Genomic DNA, 15,645 nt, shown 5'->3' with positions numbered 1-15,645 from the left:
TAGAAAAGTTGATAATTGATATTGACTGAATTGATTAGAACATAAGTCCAATTCACCAGCTGTGGAAGCTGTTCCAATACATCTGTATAGAGAAGCATGAGATCAGGTGACCTTATCGCTGTCTTTACTGCAACATTAAGTACATTTTGTAGCCCCATGCTGTAGCATAAATAGCTATGTTTGATATAAACAAACATAGCTAGAGTTGGTGATTGAGGCCACACCAACTGGCCTCATCATTGTTGGGATGTGGAAAGTTAATGTTAGTTAAATTGTTCAGAAAATAAGTCAAACTCCGTTGCATGGCAGCTACTGCAAGCATGTGGCATGCTGAGGGGAGTGAAGCTTCATCAGTGCAGACAAAGCATCTGCATAGGATAGCGTGAGATTAAACAGCGTTACTATGGGTTCATTGCTCTGTTATTTTATAGACATTTGCAAACATTTTGTAACAGAGCAGCAAATGTGGGGGATATGTAACAATGGAACATTTTTAAATGTTTTTTAAGAATCACAGAGAGCTTAACTTAGCTGGAGATTCCCATTTCATTTGCTGCAATATCAGAAACATCAGAGGACAATGCTGAAGCGTCATTCACTCAAAGCTGAAATCAAGCAAGAGAGCTCTGTTTAAAGTCGCTCTGCACATGTAAACTTCAGTCATTCTACCATCTCTTTGCCAAAAATAAACACTTTTATATGTTATTTTCTCTATGCTAGATCATTTGGGACTTGACAAATTCAGATTTTTTTTTTAAATTATATTTTGTTTAAAAAAAACACACACACACAAATGTAACTAAAATCCTGTGATAGCCATGTTGAGACAGTAGGTGGCAATAACAACATCAAATCCCAGACCAAAACCAAAGAAAGAAAATGAATTTGCCATATATTGACATCATTTACTGACCAAAGATAAACAATGACAAAGACTGTCTTAGTTTGGAGTGTCTATCCAAAGCAAGAAGAAGAATGTTTTAACTCTCCCTGCTGGTCAATATAATAAAAAATGTAAACATTCAGAATAGTGAGTGGTGATTAATCCTTTCTTATGAAGGCAGATAAAAGTATGAATCTGACACACTTTAGACATGCAGGTTTCTGCTTATATTTTGCATTAAAAATTAACATTTTTTAGGCTAGATTCAGAAAAAGGACGCATACAAAGCCGATTGAAGGTGAATGTGTTTCGATAGATTTTGCTTACTGTCAGACCATCATGAAAAATGTAAAAACAGCTTCTGGAAACCCTAACAGAAAGTAAGTTATTATATCTTCAAGCTTTTCATTCAGGACTTTTTCTTATAGAATACCACCATGGCTAAAAAACGTATTTCTCTTATCTTTAATCGTCCCCCAAAAAAACAGCTTTCTGAAAATTCAGGTCAATTTTTACAGCATTTAACCTAAATCCCAGGCCCCACTTATCTCTGTCTTCCTTCAATTTTAGTATTACAGGTTACAAGCTCTTTTGTCTGCAGATCTGAGGGCAGAATGTCTGCATTTTACCTGAGAGCCCTTATCGTGCTGAGCCCCTCTACCGTCTCAGAGAAGTGGGAGAGTAAAGGGAGTTGTGTTGCATCCTCCAGCTGCTGCAGGTCCCTGACCAGCAGGCAAACAGGAGAAGGAAAATATCAATCACAGTTCAAATTGTGCTACTAAAGGGCATCATAAAGCCGCAATATTCCAAACCAGCTGACTCACCTTGAAGCCACTCGAAAGTATTTCTGGATGAAGTAACAGGCGACAGCCAGCGGCAGCAGGGCGATGAGGAAAACGGGCGTCACATAAGAGATGACGCCCAGGGCGGAGAGACACAGCAGGGTGGAGCGGGACAGACACTCCAGGGTGGTGGGGATGTGCTGGTCGATCGTGTTTGTGTCCGTGGAAAACCGGTTGAGAATGCTGCCGAGCGGGGTCGTCTCAAACAGCCTCAGCAGGACAAAGGGGAAAGGAAATTAAATATGCAATTGTGATAAATGCAATAACTAATTATTATGAAATGGATCAGCTAACGTTGCACGTTATTATTCGATATGTTTTGTTTCCTCCGCTGAATTGAAATTGTTGAAATAAGCCGGAATAAATTAAAATGATCGGTTACTGACTGAATGTGTAACTAATCAATAAATCTATAAGTAAACTAAATTCACTGGTACAGAGATTAATTACAACAAATTATTATACTTTGGCTTTTAAAAAGACAAACAGGACAAAATTTATTCCATTTTGACTATATAGTTAATTTGAGGTTCAATCACTTAAAGCCCAAATATTAAATGATCAAACTCTGGTTGAATTGGAGTTAACGGGACTCAAATTTGCTTTCGCCTACAAACTTGATACATATTTTATCATAATTTAGCAAGAATAAACAAAGGAAACTGAGTTTTTTATTTTAATTAACTTATTACTTTAAATTATTACTGAACTGCAAGATGAAACTTACTTAAGGTAGTTTGAATTAAGTTAAATTGATTATGGCTTCCTTATTTCTTACTTACCCACTTCTGTTTATCTATTTCTAATCAATAGATTGCTACTTGCAATATAAGACTTAGTTAATACTCAGTATTGATGCAATTAACACTTAATTCTTCTTCGATAATATCTACATGTTAGGACTTTCTCCTTTTTAATATTACGTTCTTATAACTTTCTGGTTCCTTATATATTTGATTAACATATAAATATTACCATCTTATTTAGTCAACTTTTCTTAGTTATTAGCTACTTTTCACTATTATTGGCTTTTTCCTTTTACTGATAATTATTCAGTGATTTTTAATCATATATTACTTCCTATTCCTATTTTCAAACTCCTTACCTTCTACTTACTACTCAACATTTTTTTCATGCAAGTTTAAATCTAAAGATCCCCACATTTAAGTATTGAACTAATCAGCAGTTTCTGTTTGCAGTCTTTCCAATCAGCCGTTTCGGTTTAAATCGGTTGGTGCTGAGTGAGTACAGCGAGGGTTTTTATTTTTATTTTTGCGCGTGCGAGTGTCTACGAAGGGCGTACAAACACGCATGTCTGTTTTCAGAGACGTGCCAGAGAACAGATTGCGCTCTGAGTAACGAGGCCAAATGAAGGTGCTTTTAACCGCGTCCCTTCATATAAGCGATGTTCTGCACATGGACCCAGAGAGACACACAGCACACTGACATCCTGTTTTCACCTCAGATGAGGCAGGCCCGCACTGTGGGTGCCCTACCTCATGGGGGCCAGTATGATCTTGTTGAGCAGGTTGTGGTGGAGCTCCTTGGCCACTTTGAGGCCCGTCCACTCCACGGTCACAGAGGTGGCGAGACAGAGGACGATGCCAAGGCAGCAGAGCACGCTAAACACGGACAGATACCACGAGTGGCTGAAGCCACAGTCCTGCAGCACAGAGGCACATTTATCAACAAGATGGATGTAACACTTAGCATCTGAGGAGGTGTCACTTTGTTTGCCTGTGCTATAATTACCAGCATAATTAAGCTGTGAGGCTGGTTAAAAATTAGCCATCTAATGCAGCAGAAGCCAGAGAAGCTCAGAGCTGAGCTGGCAACTTTTGAACAAACAAAAAGGGAGAAAAGGAAGAGCTGATGATGCTTTGTTGTTTCCCTCTCTCTCTCTCTCTTCAGTTCAAGCAGCTTCAACCTGCACTTCAAATGTGTTTTCTTTGTCTTTTTATGAGTATTTTTGTGTTCTTCTAGTGATTTAATAGAGCCATGCAGCACATGAAGGAGACAACACAAGGCTTCCAAGTATAATTAAAAACTGAGCTGCTTCTGGCTGAAGGAATCAAACCAAAACCAGTAATTAATCAAATCAAATTAATTGTTCCATTAGTGTTTAAAGCCGTGGTAAGAAGATGAGTTCATATGTGACAGCAATTGAATTATTAACATTAACAACATCTATATTAAGATTTGCTTAGATCTTGGTAATATCATCCAAAGCAAAAAAAAAAAAAAAAAACTATGACGACAGTAAAATTGGTGAACATGTAAATGAGAACAAAGCTTTAAAAATATTCTCATAACTTCTCATCAACATTCTCAACCTTTCCTCATTTTGTCAAACTTCTTTGTATTTAAGAGAGATTGTTTTGAGAAAAACAAAGAAGTGCAAGATTGTAAAGTGGAAATAAAATGATATTTGGATATCAAAAGGTTTCATAAATAAAATCTAAAGGGCTGAGCTATTTACTCTGACAACATAAATAAAACGATCCATCTGGTTCACCTTACAGCAGGACAACAACCCCAAATATATTAACCAAAACCGATAAGGACATTTTTCATCAATGAAGGCTGGTTTTAGAAAGCTTTGATTCAGTAGTGCTAAATAAAAATGTAAGAGTTTATTTGTAGAAAGATTTGAAACCCTTGTTATTTCACAAAAGCCTCCCAAAAATATATGGAAGTTTGTGGTTGGAATGTAATAAAATGTGACTTTTACAAGTTACGGCACATTTTAAAAGCAGATTACAGCGACTAAATCTGCCTTTTTTTTACTTTGGACAATGTCAAGCAAACCTAAAAGATTGTTTTGTCCTCTGACTTAAAAATATTCCTACCTGTGTGTTCCTGCTACAGTTTCATAAAGCCTAAACTCGGCTTATTGTCTGTCCAGTGTGGTGAAAATGCAGGTTGAATTCTCCCGTCTCCTTAGTTCTGAGCTGCTCATGGGAAGTGTGCGTGCGTGCGTGCGTGCGTGTGTGTGCTTGATGTCCAAACAGGACTTCTGAATGTCCCCATGTGGATTAGTCTATTGCACAGAGCAGATTAGATAAACCTGGCAGAGCGTCTCTGAAGCTCCGCCAAACAAGATACGCTCGGTGACAATTTCTGAACACTTAGCTGTGCTCGTAGTGTGCTTGTGTTCTCCAGAGCTTTTCAGACGCTGCAGCCCTCATGGCCAGCTGACTCTGTTTGTAGCCTGACAAGGTATCAAATTTCCGTCTGTGGGACATGAACACGTAAAACTATTAATAAAGTTGTTGCTTTACTCGTCTTGGATACGACAACCAGAAAACAGTTGGTGTGACCTCTGAGTGCGAATGGCGCAGCACAGCTTTCCTCACCATGTTTACAGTGAATGGGGATTGAAGCTTTATAGCACATGTTTCTCATGTGCTATAAGTTCAGCGTGAAAAAAAAATATATGAATAAACCACATGTAGAAAGAAAGTGGCTAAAGAGGCGTGAATACTTTAATTTAGAGATTCAATTCTGCTTTTTGTAATAAGATATTTCAAATTTTGGCACAGATTTTCCCATAAATGCGTGACTCCAGCTCTGCTATGCAGACTGACTGAACGGCTGCTGCTGCTGCTTCAGGGTGGGTTAGTGAGCACGCCATCTGGTGCTGGCAATTTCTGTGTTTTGGTTTTAGGTCAGCTCTGTTCAATTGAGATTCAGTGGAGAATCGGTGAGAAGAGCGTGAAGAAAATGTAAAAAAGCTGTGATGATTTCACTGGAGGGGAATTCTGCAGATATTACACCCACTGAATAATTGCAAGGAATAGAAATCTGTTCATTGCACTGGATGTTGAAAGATTGCAACGTCATCCCAAATGTAAAAGTGTTTTTTTTTGTTTGTTTGTTTTTGCAGCACCTAATCTGACAACCTTACGTATATAAGCATTTCTGCAAAGCCAGATGTGTGTCTGAAGTGTGAAAACCTTTTAATCTCATCGGAGGTGAGTTGCTGCATGAAGACATGAGTATGAATCACAACTTTAACTCAGACAGCGGTTCTTAAAACCTTCATCCAAGCTCAATTTCAGCTCAATCTACTTTAGGGTCGCAGTAGAGAGGCCGGACCGCTGCAGCACGGCACAAACAACGGTGAAGGAAGAGAAGGCTTAGTCAGCCGGGTTTTCATCAGCTACTCACCTTAACGAGGGTGCAGTTGTGAGCCGAGGCGTCTATCTTGGTCGTGATGACATGAGACGTCCAGTGCGCCAGCCAGTAGTCGATGGCGACCATGAGGGAGTGTTTTAAGAGCTGTGAGAGGAGGAGCAGAGTGAGGAGGAGGAGGCCGGCGGAGGACAGGTAGGTACTGCAGGAGCGCCAGGGGATGGTGGCTCGCTGACGCATCACCTGCGACAAGTTGTCGTCATCGTCGCTGTCCAACGATTCCTCTGGGGTCAAGAGCGAGAGGAGGTGAAAGGTCAAGCAGCAGGTAAAACAAATGTGGTATTTGTTTTACTGGTACACTTGCATAGTTTTTTTTTTTTTTTTACATAAGTCGTCTTATTTCTGTGTCTATCTGAAGTGACTTCTCATCATTCACCTTTGTTATGAAGTAGTTCTAGGGCAAAACAGCTAATAAAGACAGAGAAGAGACTTTAATAAGTTGTTCTGTGCTTTGCTAATTATTCACACCGTTTGAACTTTTCAAATTTCATCACTTTACAATCACAAACCTCAATCTATGTTATTAGGGTGTTAAGTCACAGAGCAGCTCAAAGTTGGGGACTTTTTGTGCTAAGAGGACAGTTTTCCCCTTTTCTTTTAGACAAAAACATGTAATCAGTCCACTTAACTCTAGGACTCCGAAAGAAAATCTAGTGCAACCATTTTGGCATGAAGTGCCAGTGGCTCAGTGGACAGGGTTTTCTGTAAGCGGTGAGTTCCCGGTTTGGATCCCTACTCTGTCCGTCTCAGTTGTTGGGCAAATTACTTCACCTGCCTCACCTGTAGGTGGTAATCAGAGCGCCCGGTGCCGATTGGATGGCAGTCTAGATTCTGTTAGTCTGCCCCAAGGCAGCTGTGGCTATTATATAGCTCACAACTATAATGTGTGAATGGGTGGATGACTGATTGTAGTGTAAAATGCTTTGGAGTCCTCAGACTTGATAAAGCACTATACAAATGCAGGTCATTTACCATATGTTACTTATGCTAACTATGTGTAATTCAATCTCAGCTATTCTTTGAAGGCTGCAGAGGAAACTCAGCAAACATCTATGACCAAACAACACAACAGAAAGGTCAGGGATGAAGCTGTGGGGATATTTAAGGTAGGATTAGGTTATAAAACATCATGGATGGAAGGTTAATTCATCATCAGAGGAAAATGGCTGCTAAATCAAACAGTTCAAGCATTCCTTAATGGTCCCTGATAATTCTGGAGGAGCTGCAAAAATCCACAGCTCAGGTGCAAAATAAAACAAAACATTGTGTTTAATAAAATATCTCAAGCGAGCATAACTTAACTCTCATCAACTTGTTGAACACTCATCAAGTGGTGTGAACTTTTGGATAAAAAATGCTTGATAAGTTAATCATTTTAAATTGAGTCTATGAAAAAAAAAAAGTTAAGTATTGGACAGCAGTGAGGATTTTGGATTGTAAAGGGTTAATGTTCAGGACATCCCCTTACTCCCTTTCTGCTCAAGCGAACCTGCAAACTGAAGTTTTGAACATTTATACAGCTGATTTCAGTGTTGAAAAAATATGATCTGATGACGTCATGATTCTATAATGTATGTTGGTTCACAAATGTAATGCTGAGCATAACACTTCAGATCAGTTCAAGAATACTGTTGAACTTGATAAGTATGAGCAAGTTGTAATGACATAATAAGACACTTACCTCTGTACTGTAAACCTAATTAGTTCTCCTCACTTAAAGAATGAGTAAAAACACACCACAACTTTTTGCTTACAAAACAAAACAAAAAAGTTAAATTTTTCCTTCAACTTCACAATGGTGTGCTTTTTAATGTTGCTTTATTTCCGGAACATTCCAACAAACGACAAATAAACGTTGTGGCTGCAATGTAGCAGAAAGTTCAGGGAGCATGGATACTTTTGCAGGGCACTGTCAGCGGAGGGCTGCGGCACCTGGTGATTAAAACTCTTTCCACCTCCTCATTCACGACGAAGAGTAAATACAACACATCACACCATGCAGCAGCAGGCGTCGGCGCATGAGGCTCCATTGTCAGTGCCTTCTGGGCTCAGACATGCCGGAAGCAGAGGGAGAGCAGGAGGAAATCAGGCTTAATAACCAGCAGGGGTAAAAATAGGTCAACAGTTACCTACAGCCATGCTGTCATTCAGTCGCCTAAGCAGGAGTTGGGAACGTTTCAGAGGGAAGTGAGAGAAAGGCTTTGCTACGAAGGAATGACGGTTTTCTAAAACGCAGAAATCCACACACTTTGCAGTTTGCTACCAGCATCGCAGTGCCACAATGGCTGCTTTGTTGCCATTTCTCTATCCAAACCATGCGTTTTCTGGCCACACCTGTTTGCTCAAAGGCAAGGACGGCAACCACTGCTGCCGGAGACATCGCACAAGTCCAGCCCGAGGTGCCGCCAGCACACGGGAGACAACACAGAGCACAGATAAAGAGCGCAGCATCTGCAGTTCAACACCTTCACCTTTTTGTCAAAGACAAACACAAACACACAGAGTCACAGCAGGACGCTGCTGGACTGAGAGGGGGGTGACATTTCTGAGCGCCTGGTGAGTCAAAACGAGAGCCAAGAAGAAGACTGAGATTATTTATCTATTCTGAAGTGTTTGCGTCAACCATAATGCAGAAAATAAAAGCACTAGGAGTCACATGGATTACTACAGACTTACATATTAAAGTGAGCCTGGTGAGCCTAAGCTTTAACGTAGCAGATGCTTCTCAGCAAACACAGCAGGTGAAGGTAAATGTCATCCTGCATATTATCAGCCAGGATGAAATCAGAGAAGCTCAGACTGCATTCATGCATAAATTTGCTCCAGCTGGTTTGTTTCCCCCATCTCCTCTCACCTTCCTCGTCCTCCTCCGTCCTCAGAGCTTCTCTGGAGTACATGGCCCTCCGCAGGTTTTTCCTCTCCAGATTCGTCATGTTCTCTGCCACAGTTTCCTAAAAAAAACAAAAAAAAAAACAGGTTCAGGAATGGTTTTATGCACAGTTCCAAGGAAGGTTTACATCTTATCATGGGCATGAATGCCATATGGATGTCATGTTTTGAATAATCAACATTTACCTGATTTTGATGCATGTGATTGGAATTTACTGTGAATTTGTATTTGGTAATGTTAGAACACTAAAATATGTTTCAGTCATCTAGTTGTTGTTTTGAGGGAAGGTTAAAGGACTTCAGTCCAACTTGAAGGTTTGTTGTACTGGCCAGCGTCCTCTGGATCCCTCTCCTGTCAAACTGTGCTGGTTTATGGATTGTTTTGGGTTATTCTGACCAATTTTCTTTACTTAATTGGAGTTCCAACAGGACAATGATCCCAATTACGTATTAGCACTGGCTTTGAAATGGACAAATCAAGATAACAGCAGTCTGCTGGAATGACCTGCATGTCGTCCTGCTGGAAATGTGGTTAATGTGCTTAAAAGTTGCATCTGTGGCACAAAAGAAAACCAATCCATCTGAGATGACAGACCAGATATTCACTCAGAAACCTCGTTGACGGCGTTTACCCAAATGTCCATGCGTGTGTATGAATCTTAACCTGCATGTATGATCAGGTTTAAATAAAAAACATATATTTTTTTTTATTTTTCTACTTCTGTTTGCTGTACAATCAGTCCACTGTGCAAAAACAATCTTACCCGTGATAATAAACTTCTGACCCGGACCGGATATATTTTTCCTAATAAAAGCACTTATCTAATGCTCTCTTGAAGCTCCTACAGTGGTCTGCTCAGAAATTTCTCAAATTAAAAGAAGCGGTGTCTCACTAAATGCTGACTCGGAGTCATTAAAAACTCATTAATACTGTAAGTGCAGGTCATTAATCACCGTCTCAAACTCCCGGTCCTGCCTGTGCATCAAGGTCTTCCACTGCCTGAACAGTTCTGGTTCAGAGTTCTGGATATCCTTCAGAGTCCCTTCAGTCTGGATCGTCCCGTCTTTCATGGCGATAATCTGACGTGAAGAAGCGCAGCCACAGAATACATGTGTGCACTTTAGAGACGTCTTGGTGATGAAGCGTCAACAAAATGTTTGAGTGAAGGAAGCCAGACCGAGTGGTCCTACCCAGTCCGCGTGTGGCAGATACTGCAGTTTGTGTGTGACCAGCACCACCGTCCTCTTCTCCTCCCTCAGCAGCTTCAGGATGCCGTCCTGCATCAGATGGTCACTCAGGTGGATGTCTAAAGCAGAAAATGGGTCATCCTAAAAATATATAAGCAGACGTTTCAAAGTGCAAGAAAACAACCGTGTGTCAGAACAAACAGTGGAACGCTAAACGTCTGCACAGCTCTGAGGCTTTTGGGATGTGGGAAAAATGAGAAGGAGAAATGATTTCAAAAGTTTTTTCACCTCCAACATGACACAAATTAGTACCTTGCAAGAGAGTTAATACCACTTTGACTTTCTCACATTTGTCAGTGTTTTAGTGTGATGCACAGAGGGGTTCATGAAAAGTGGAGGAAAAGTAAATAAAACTCAGTTTGTACTGTACTCAGCACTTTTATTGGGCCATTCTTACACATGAAAATACCTTAAGATATATGTTTTGTATGCGTTTTTCCCCCGCTTTTATTTCTATGAGTGGACAAAAAAGACACAACATGTTGCTCAGGTCAGGGTAAAACGTAGTGATTCTCCCTACATTTTGCAAGAGGTGCAAAACATTCATTTTACACACTTTCACATGTTAGGAACCAAGCAAAATAGATTGTGAGTGTGTGTGTTGGGGGGCAGAGGGGGGAAATAAGTCACATGAAACAAATATGTCCTAAAAGACTAAAATCCATCAGGATCTGACATCTCAGAGTCATCTGCTCTGAGCTGAAGGTGTATGCTGCTATTTTTGTTATGCAGGACAGTTTCAGAAATAGAATCACGTCTGACCGAATGCTGAAATATCAAACCAATCAACCAAAGTGACTCTCTTGATAAAACCCTCTCTGCTGTGTGTCTGTACAGACTCACCAGAAAGACAACGTTGGTCTGCTGGTACAAGGCTCTGGCCACGCTGATCCGCTGTTTCTGTCCTCCTGATAAGATGATACCCTGCACAAGAAGATAGGAAAAAATAGCAACCCAAAGGCTTTTGGTAACAGTTAATATGAATATGAAACAAAAAACAAAGGAGATAATGATTTATTTCCATCATTAGAAGCGCACAAAAAAGAAATTGCAGCAGAACAGTGCTTTGACTAAATGAGGTCAGTCCAGCTCCATGCAAGCAGAAAAATCAAAGCCTTGCTGCACAGTAATGATGAAAAATGACTTGAGGACTTATGTAATATGTACAGAATACTCCAGGTGGTACTGACCCGCTCACCGATCTCTGTCTGGTCTCCTTGTGGAAGGATGTCGATGTCAGGCTGAAGGGAGCAGGCCTCGATGACGGCTTTGTATCTGCAAACGCAGAATACAAAAGAGGGCAGAAATCAGCTGGCAGACAGAAACAACGCTGCTGCTTTCTTTAGCTGTGCTCTCCAGCTGTCATTTCAATGATTTTTACATACCAGCTGCGGCTAGGTATGCAGACCACAACCCAACCTGAAGCGAAAGCAAAAACAGCGGAAACGGCAGCGGCTGCGAGATGAAGAGGTCAATCGAGTCGATTTCAGCTCCACACAGAAAGCAGAGGAGCTGTCCATTAATATAATTTGAATTTAAAATGCAATTACTAAACCTTGCAGCCCACATTGTTTATCAAATGCAGTCATCTTTTACATGATGTGCATTAGCCCAATCGAATGGAGCCGTATGAGGGCTACAATGACATAACTCCATGACCCAAAAAAAACAAACTGATGCATCATGAAATCAGTGCTTTAGCTTTAGGAGAGCAGCTTTGTTTCTAGAGCAAGAATTATTTGTCGATTCTGTTGCAAAACAGAGTCAGGAGGACTCCTTTAGATTCACTGCAAGACGTGTTCAATTTTAATTAAGTTTAAGACAAAGCAGATCTGTGTGCCAAGAGTCTGATCTGGCTGCGTTAACAGGAACAAATGGCCACACTAACGTAATGATCAATTAAGACATTAATTCAAAATCAATTAGATAATTTGTATAATGGGTTGCAGCACAGCTCAGTGGCAGAGCAGGCACACCATAATGCAAAGGTGTCTCCGGTTCGATTCCCGGTCCATTTAGTGCTAATGAATAAAGACCAATAGAGCCACAAAAACCTTCAATAATAATAATTATTTATAAAACACAAATATGTTTCTTCCGGGTTATAAACCACTCCGTCTCATAATCCTAAAATGAAATGTTGACCTTTATTAGAGTGATCTCTGCTACATTAAAAAGAAGCAGAAAATGATCTCTGTCGATTTTCCAACATTAATCAAAAATAATTACACTTCAACAAAATTGGTTTTACAGCCTAATTTTAGGTCTAAAACTCTCATAGTGATCACTAGTTGCTTAATCTGTTTTAATGTCATTCTGTGATGAAAATGTAGATTTTACAGTGTATATAAATGTCGAGTTTCAGCTGAATGAGCATCAGGTTTTTAAGTTCAGTAGGTGGAAGGTCATTGCAAAACAGTAGCTTATCCACAGAACCACACAAACCAACGACTGCATGTTGCAGCTGGCAGTGAAGATGACACCCATCATCGCCACGAGAAACACAAACGTGCAGAAACGCCTGCTGCAGCGGCACACGGCTTGTCTGTATTTCTCCAAACAGCATGACAAAAATGTTAGCGGCAAAGCAACAGGAGGCTTTGTTTCACAGAACAAATCCACAACAACAAAGCTCACAGGGCCATTAGTGCTATATGAAAGGAAGGGAAAATGATTAACACTCCATTAGACCTGCAGAGAGTCAGGCTGTTGCCATAAGATCAAGAAAGCAGCCTTTCAAACCAACCATTCGCTGTGAAATTCATGAGTGTGGGCTTGACTGTGCGCTAGCAATGCTGTGTGTTTTTTTGGTTTTGGAGGCACAGGTGTTTCACAGCATGTGTTGTTGTGCCGGGAGTGATTTAAAGAGACGAGGTTGAATTACACACCCTCCGTAAAATCAAATGATGCTCTCTCAAAGTGTTTTACTGTCAGGTCGAACAGTAACTTTAGTTCAATCAGGGATCAGCACTTTCAATTTTGTGAACGGGCTGCTGGGACAACAGAGGCTGTATTTTCATTTAACATCTCGACATGGCAGCTAATAGGTCATAATAAATACTCAGGCAGTGATTAATGAGTCCACCTCTGACACTGTTATCACTAATGCTTAAATTGTGGTCTCAGGTGTGAAGAACCAGCAGCATTAAATGATCAGAATACTTAATGAAGTGCAACTACACAGTTGAAAACTGGGGGTCTAAATATAATCCTTCAATGCACAAACAATGCTACATATGACTGCAAAATGCTCTCTTTAAGTAAGTTGCAACTTCTCAGAATGAAATGGTTTTCACTGAAACAACACGTCGCCTGAAATCTTTAATCTATGCAGATTTTGGTGTAAACTTTAACCCCAATTAGGGAAAATCCAGTAATTCCGATTTGAATTCCTGGTTTTTGCTGAGCTGCGATGTGTCTAAGTTCTCCATTTACGTTCAGTACAAGCTTCACAGAAAACGGCAGTTCTGAAAGTGTTAATTTGCGTGCGCTTGTAAGCAGCACTGAATTAGCTTTAATTAGCTCACTAATAAATGGATAAAATACCCAAAGGTTTGGCCAATAAGGATAACGAACACTGCAGGACTCCACTAATGGCCTCGTTGGTGATCTTTGAAGCAATTTGCTCTTATGAACCGTGCAACCAAAAGGATAAAAACTGGCAAAAAAAAAAAAAACACAGCAATTAACCTCTAATTGCAGGTAAGAGTTTACCTTGATTTTATCATTGGCATCTCAAAGGTGATGTTCTCCACCACAGAGGAGTTCAGCAGCCAGGGCTTCTGGGAAGCGTAGGCCACAGGGCACCTTTTCCTGCCACAGATTCAGTGAACACACCGAGTTATTAAACAAACAGGATAATCTCTCCATGTCTACATTTTTACTGCTTAATGGGCCTCTTGTTTCACACATGGGTTGAGATCCAGGAGTTTGTCTAAATCTCTGCATCACAGAGACTCCTCGACCTCAGAGGCCGACACTGCTTTGAGACGTCTCCAGTCCTTAAGCAAGTAGTGCGGGGATCATTAGAGGCCGCGGTGTGTTTGTGCTGTCAATATGTAGCTAAGGGTCAGGGCCAAGTAGGCATGCAACGAGAACAGCTGGTGGATTTCCAGATAAGACTGAGTGCGCGCTTTCAGCTTTTAATCATGATGTGTCTCCATGAGGACGGGCCGTCACGTCTGGACTCACCTGATGTCTTGGTCCCCTGCCGCCGCATCTCTGTCTGTGGGACTGCGGGGAAAATGTCAAACACACGGCAACATCGAAACGTTAGGCAGACAATAGATCATCGACCTCACCGTGTTTCTGCAATGATTAACATAGAACAAACACGCACGTAGGCCCGTTTTCTCTCTCCTCGCCCTGGCAATCACGTCACTGCTCGGCGGCCCAAAAGCAAACAGGCAGACGTCTGCTCCACATGAACACATCTACCATTAACAGTAATCTTATCCTTCCTAAAAGAAATAACGCCCTCATCCTGTTCATCTTCCTGTAATTTGCTGATACGGAAATTAGCATCAACCTGCTCGGACTCAGAGAGTTCTCAGAAGATCTGATTCCAGAAGACGAGATTAGAGCGCTAACCGCAGCTCTGAGCTTCATGCTTGCTGGTATTCCTGCTCTTCCTGTCTCCACTAAATAATGTGTTTCTGATGGTGGACAAAAATACAAAGCTTTTTCCAACAAGTCTGTCTGATTGGTGGGGATGTCAGGTTCACGCTGGCTTGGCACGTTTTGGCTCAGTAGAGGCAAAAGTCGAACCCAGCTACCAGTAATCCAGAAAAAATATTCTTTATGTTAATGAACAGTATTATTATGACGTTTACTTTAATTTGACCTTTGACCTAGTCCAATTGTCAACCTTTAGTTTCAAAGATATTCAATATTTGATTCATAGGTATTTTATTAAGAAGACAAATCTCTTTATTTTCCAAATACCATTTTCGGTTTCTGCATCTGTTTTGGGTTATAACACAACTGTAAAAAATGAACTTAAGTCGTTTGCGTTATTTGTTTTTCTGGGACACATGTAATATTCAAAATAAGGCAGAATGGAATCTTTTAATTTTTTTCATCTTTTTCATGAAAAATAAAAAAATAAATTCTTAAAATATGTCATCCTGTGTGCCTTTAATCATGAAGATACATTACTTTTTGATCTTAATTACTGAAATAAATCTGATACTGAAATTTATTGACATGCACATATATGTTTTTCTGTTTGGTTTTTTAAAAGTCAATTTAAAGCCAGTTATCTTTCTCACTCATCCATCACAGCTTAAAAGACATTAACATGTACAGAACGCATAAAAGGTCATCAGATAAATTTATGCCATCTGAATATGATGTTTTTGTGCATCGTCCAAAGGAAAGGCAGAAAGAAACAAGTCACTGACTCAATCACGTAAATCTGACTGTGGATGTAATTCTGGAGCTGAAAGCAGCGAATGACATGTTGAGTTACAAATAGAAACATTTATCAAACGGGTGCTGGAATAACCCTCACACAACCGTCCGCTGGAGAACAGCTGTCACCAAAGCTTTATTTAAAACATTGATTTATGCTTAACGTTATTGTTTCAG

At 40.4% G+C, this 15,645-nt stretch overlaps 1 protein-coding gene and 1 long non-coding RNA gene across 5 annotated transcripts in view; one reads left to right on the top strand and one right to left on the bottom strand.

The window, feature by feature from the left end:
* abcc8 (ATP-binding cassette, sub-family C (CFTR/MRP), member 8) overlaps positions 1-15,645 on the bottom strand; it is a 63,098-nt gene that overhangs the window by 9,381 nt on the left and 38,072 nt on the right. For 2 of the 4 annotated variants that reach the window (XM_007561391.2, XM_007561392.2), the window contains exons 19-29: positions 14,248-14,289; positions 13,771-13,869; positions 11,247-11,331; positions 10,900-10,980; positions 10,000-10,137; positions 9,763-9,888; positions 8,774-8,870; positions 5,896-6,143; positions 3,222-3,388; positions 1,708-1,935; positions 1,513-1,605 (exon numbers count right to left, since the gene is read on the bottom strand). In XM_007561391.2, the coding sequence (XP_007561453.1) occupies positions 1,513-1,605; positions 1,708-1,935; positions 3,222-3,388; positions 5,896-6,143; positions 8,774-8,870; positions 9,763-9,888; positions 10,000-10,137; positions 10,900-10,980; positions 11,247-11,331; positions 13,771-13,869; positions 14,248-14,289 (1,404 nt within the window). The remainder of the gene's footprint in view (positions 1-1,512; positions 1,606-1,707; positions 1,936-3,221; positions 3,389-5,895; positions 6,144-8,773; positions 8,871-9,762; positions 9,889-9,999; positions 10,138-10,899; positions 10,981-11,246; positions 11,332-13,770; positions 13,870-14,247; positions 14,290-15,645) is intronic. The other 2 variants (XM_016676057.1, XM_016676056.1) reach the window with 2 other exon arrangements.
* LOC107837248 (uncharacterized) lies at positions 6,150-7,303 on the top strand. Its single transcript, XR_001663258.1, has 2 exons — positions 6,150-6,449; positions 6,574-7,303. It is a non-coding gene; the product is annotated as an uncharacterized LOC107837248 (long non-coding RNA).

Source organism: Poecilia formosa, unplaced genomic scaffold (genome assembly GCF_000485575.1).
Source record: "Poecilia formosa unplaced genomic scaffold, Poecilia_formosa-5.1.2 Scaffold126, whole genome shotgun sequence".
NCBI classification, from domain to species: Eukaryota; Metazoa; Chordata; class Actinopteri; order Cyprinodontiformes; family Poeciliidae; genus Poecilia; species Poecilia formosa.
Note: the sequence above shows the minus strand (reverse complement) of the source record. Positions and strands in the feature narration are given on the sequence as shown.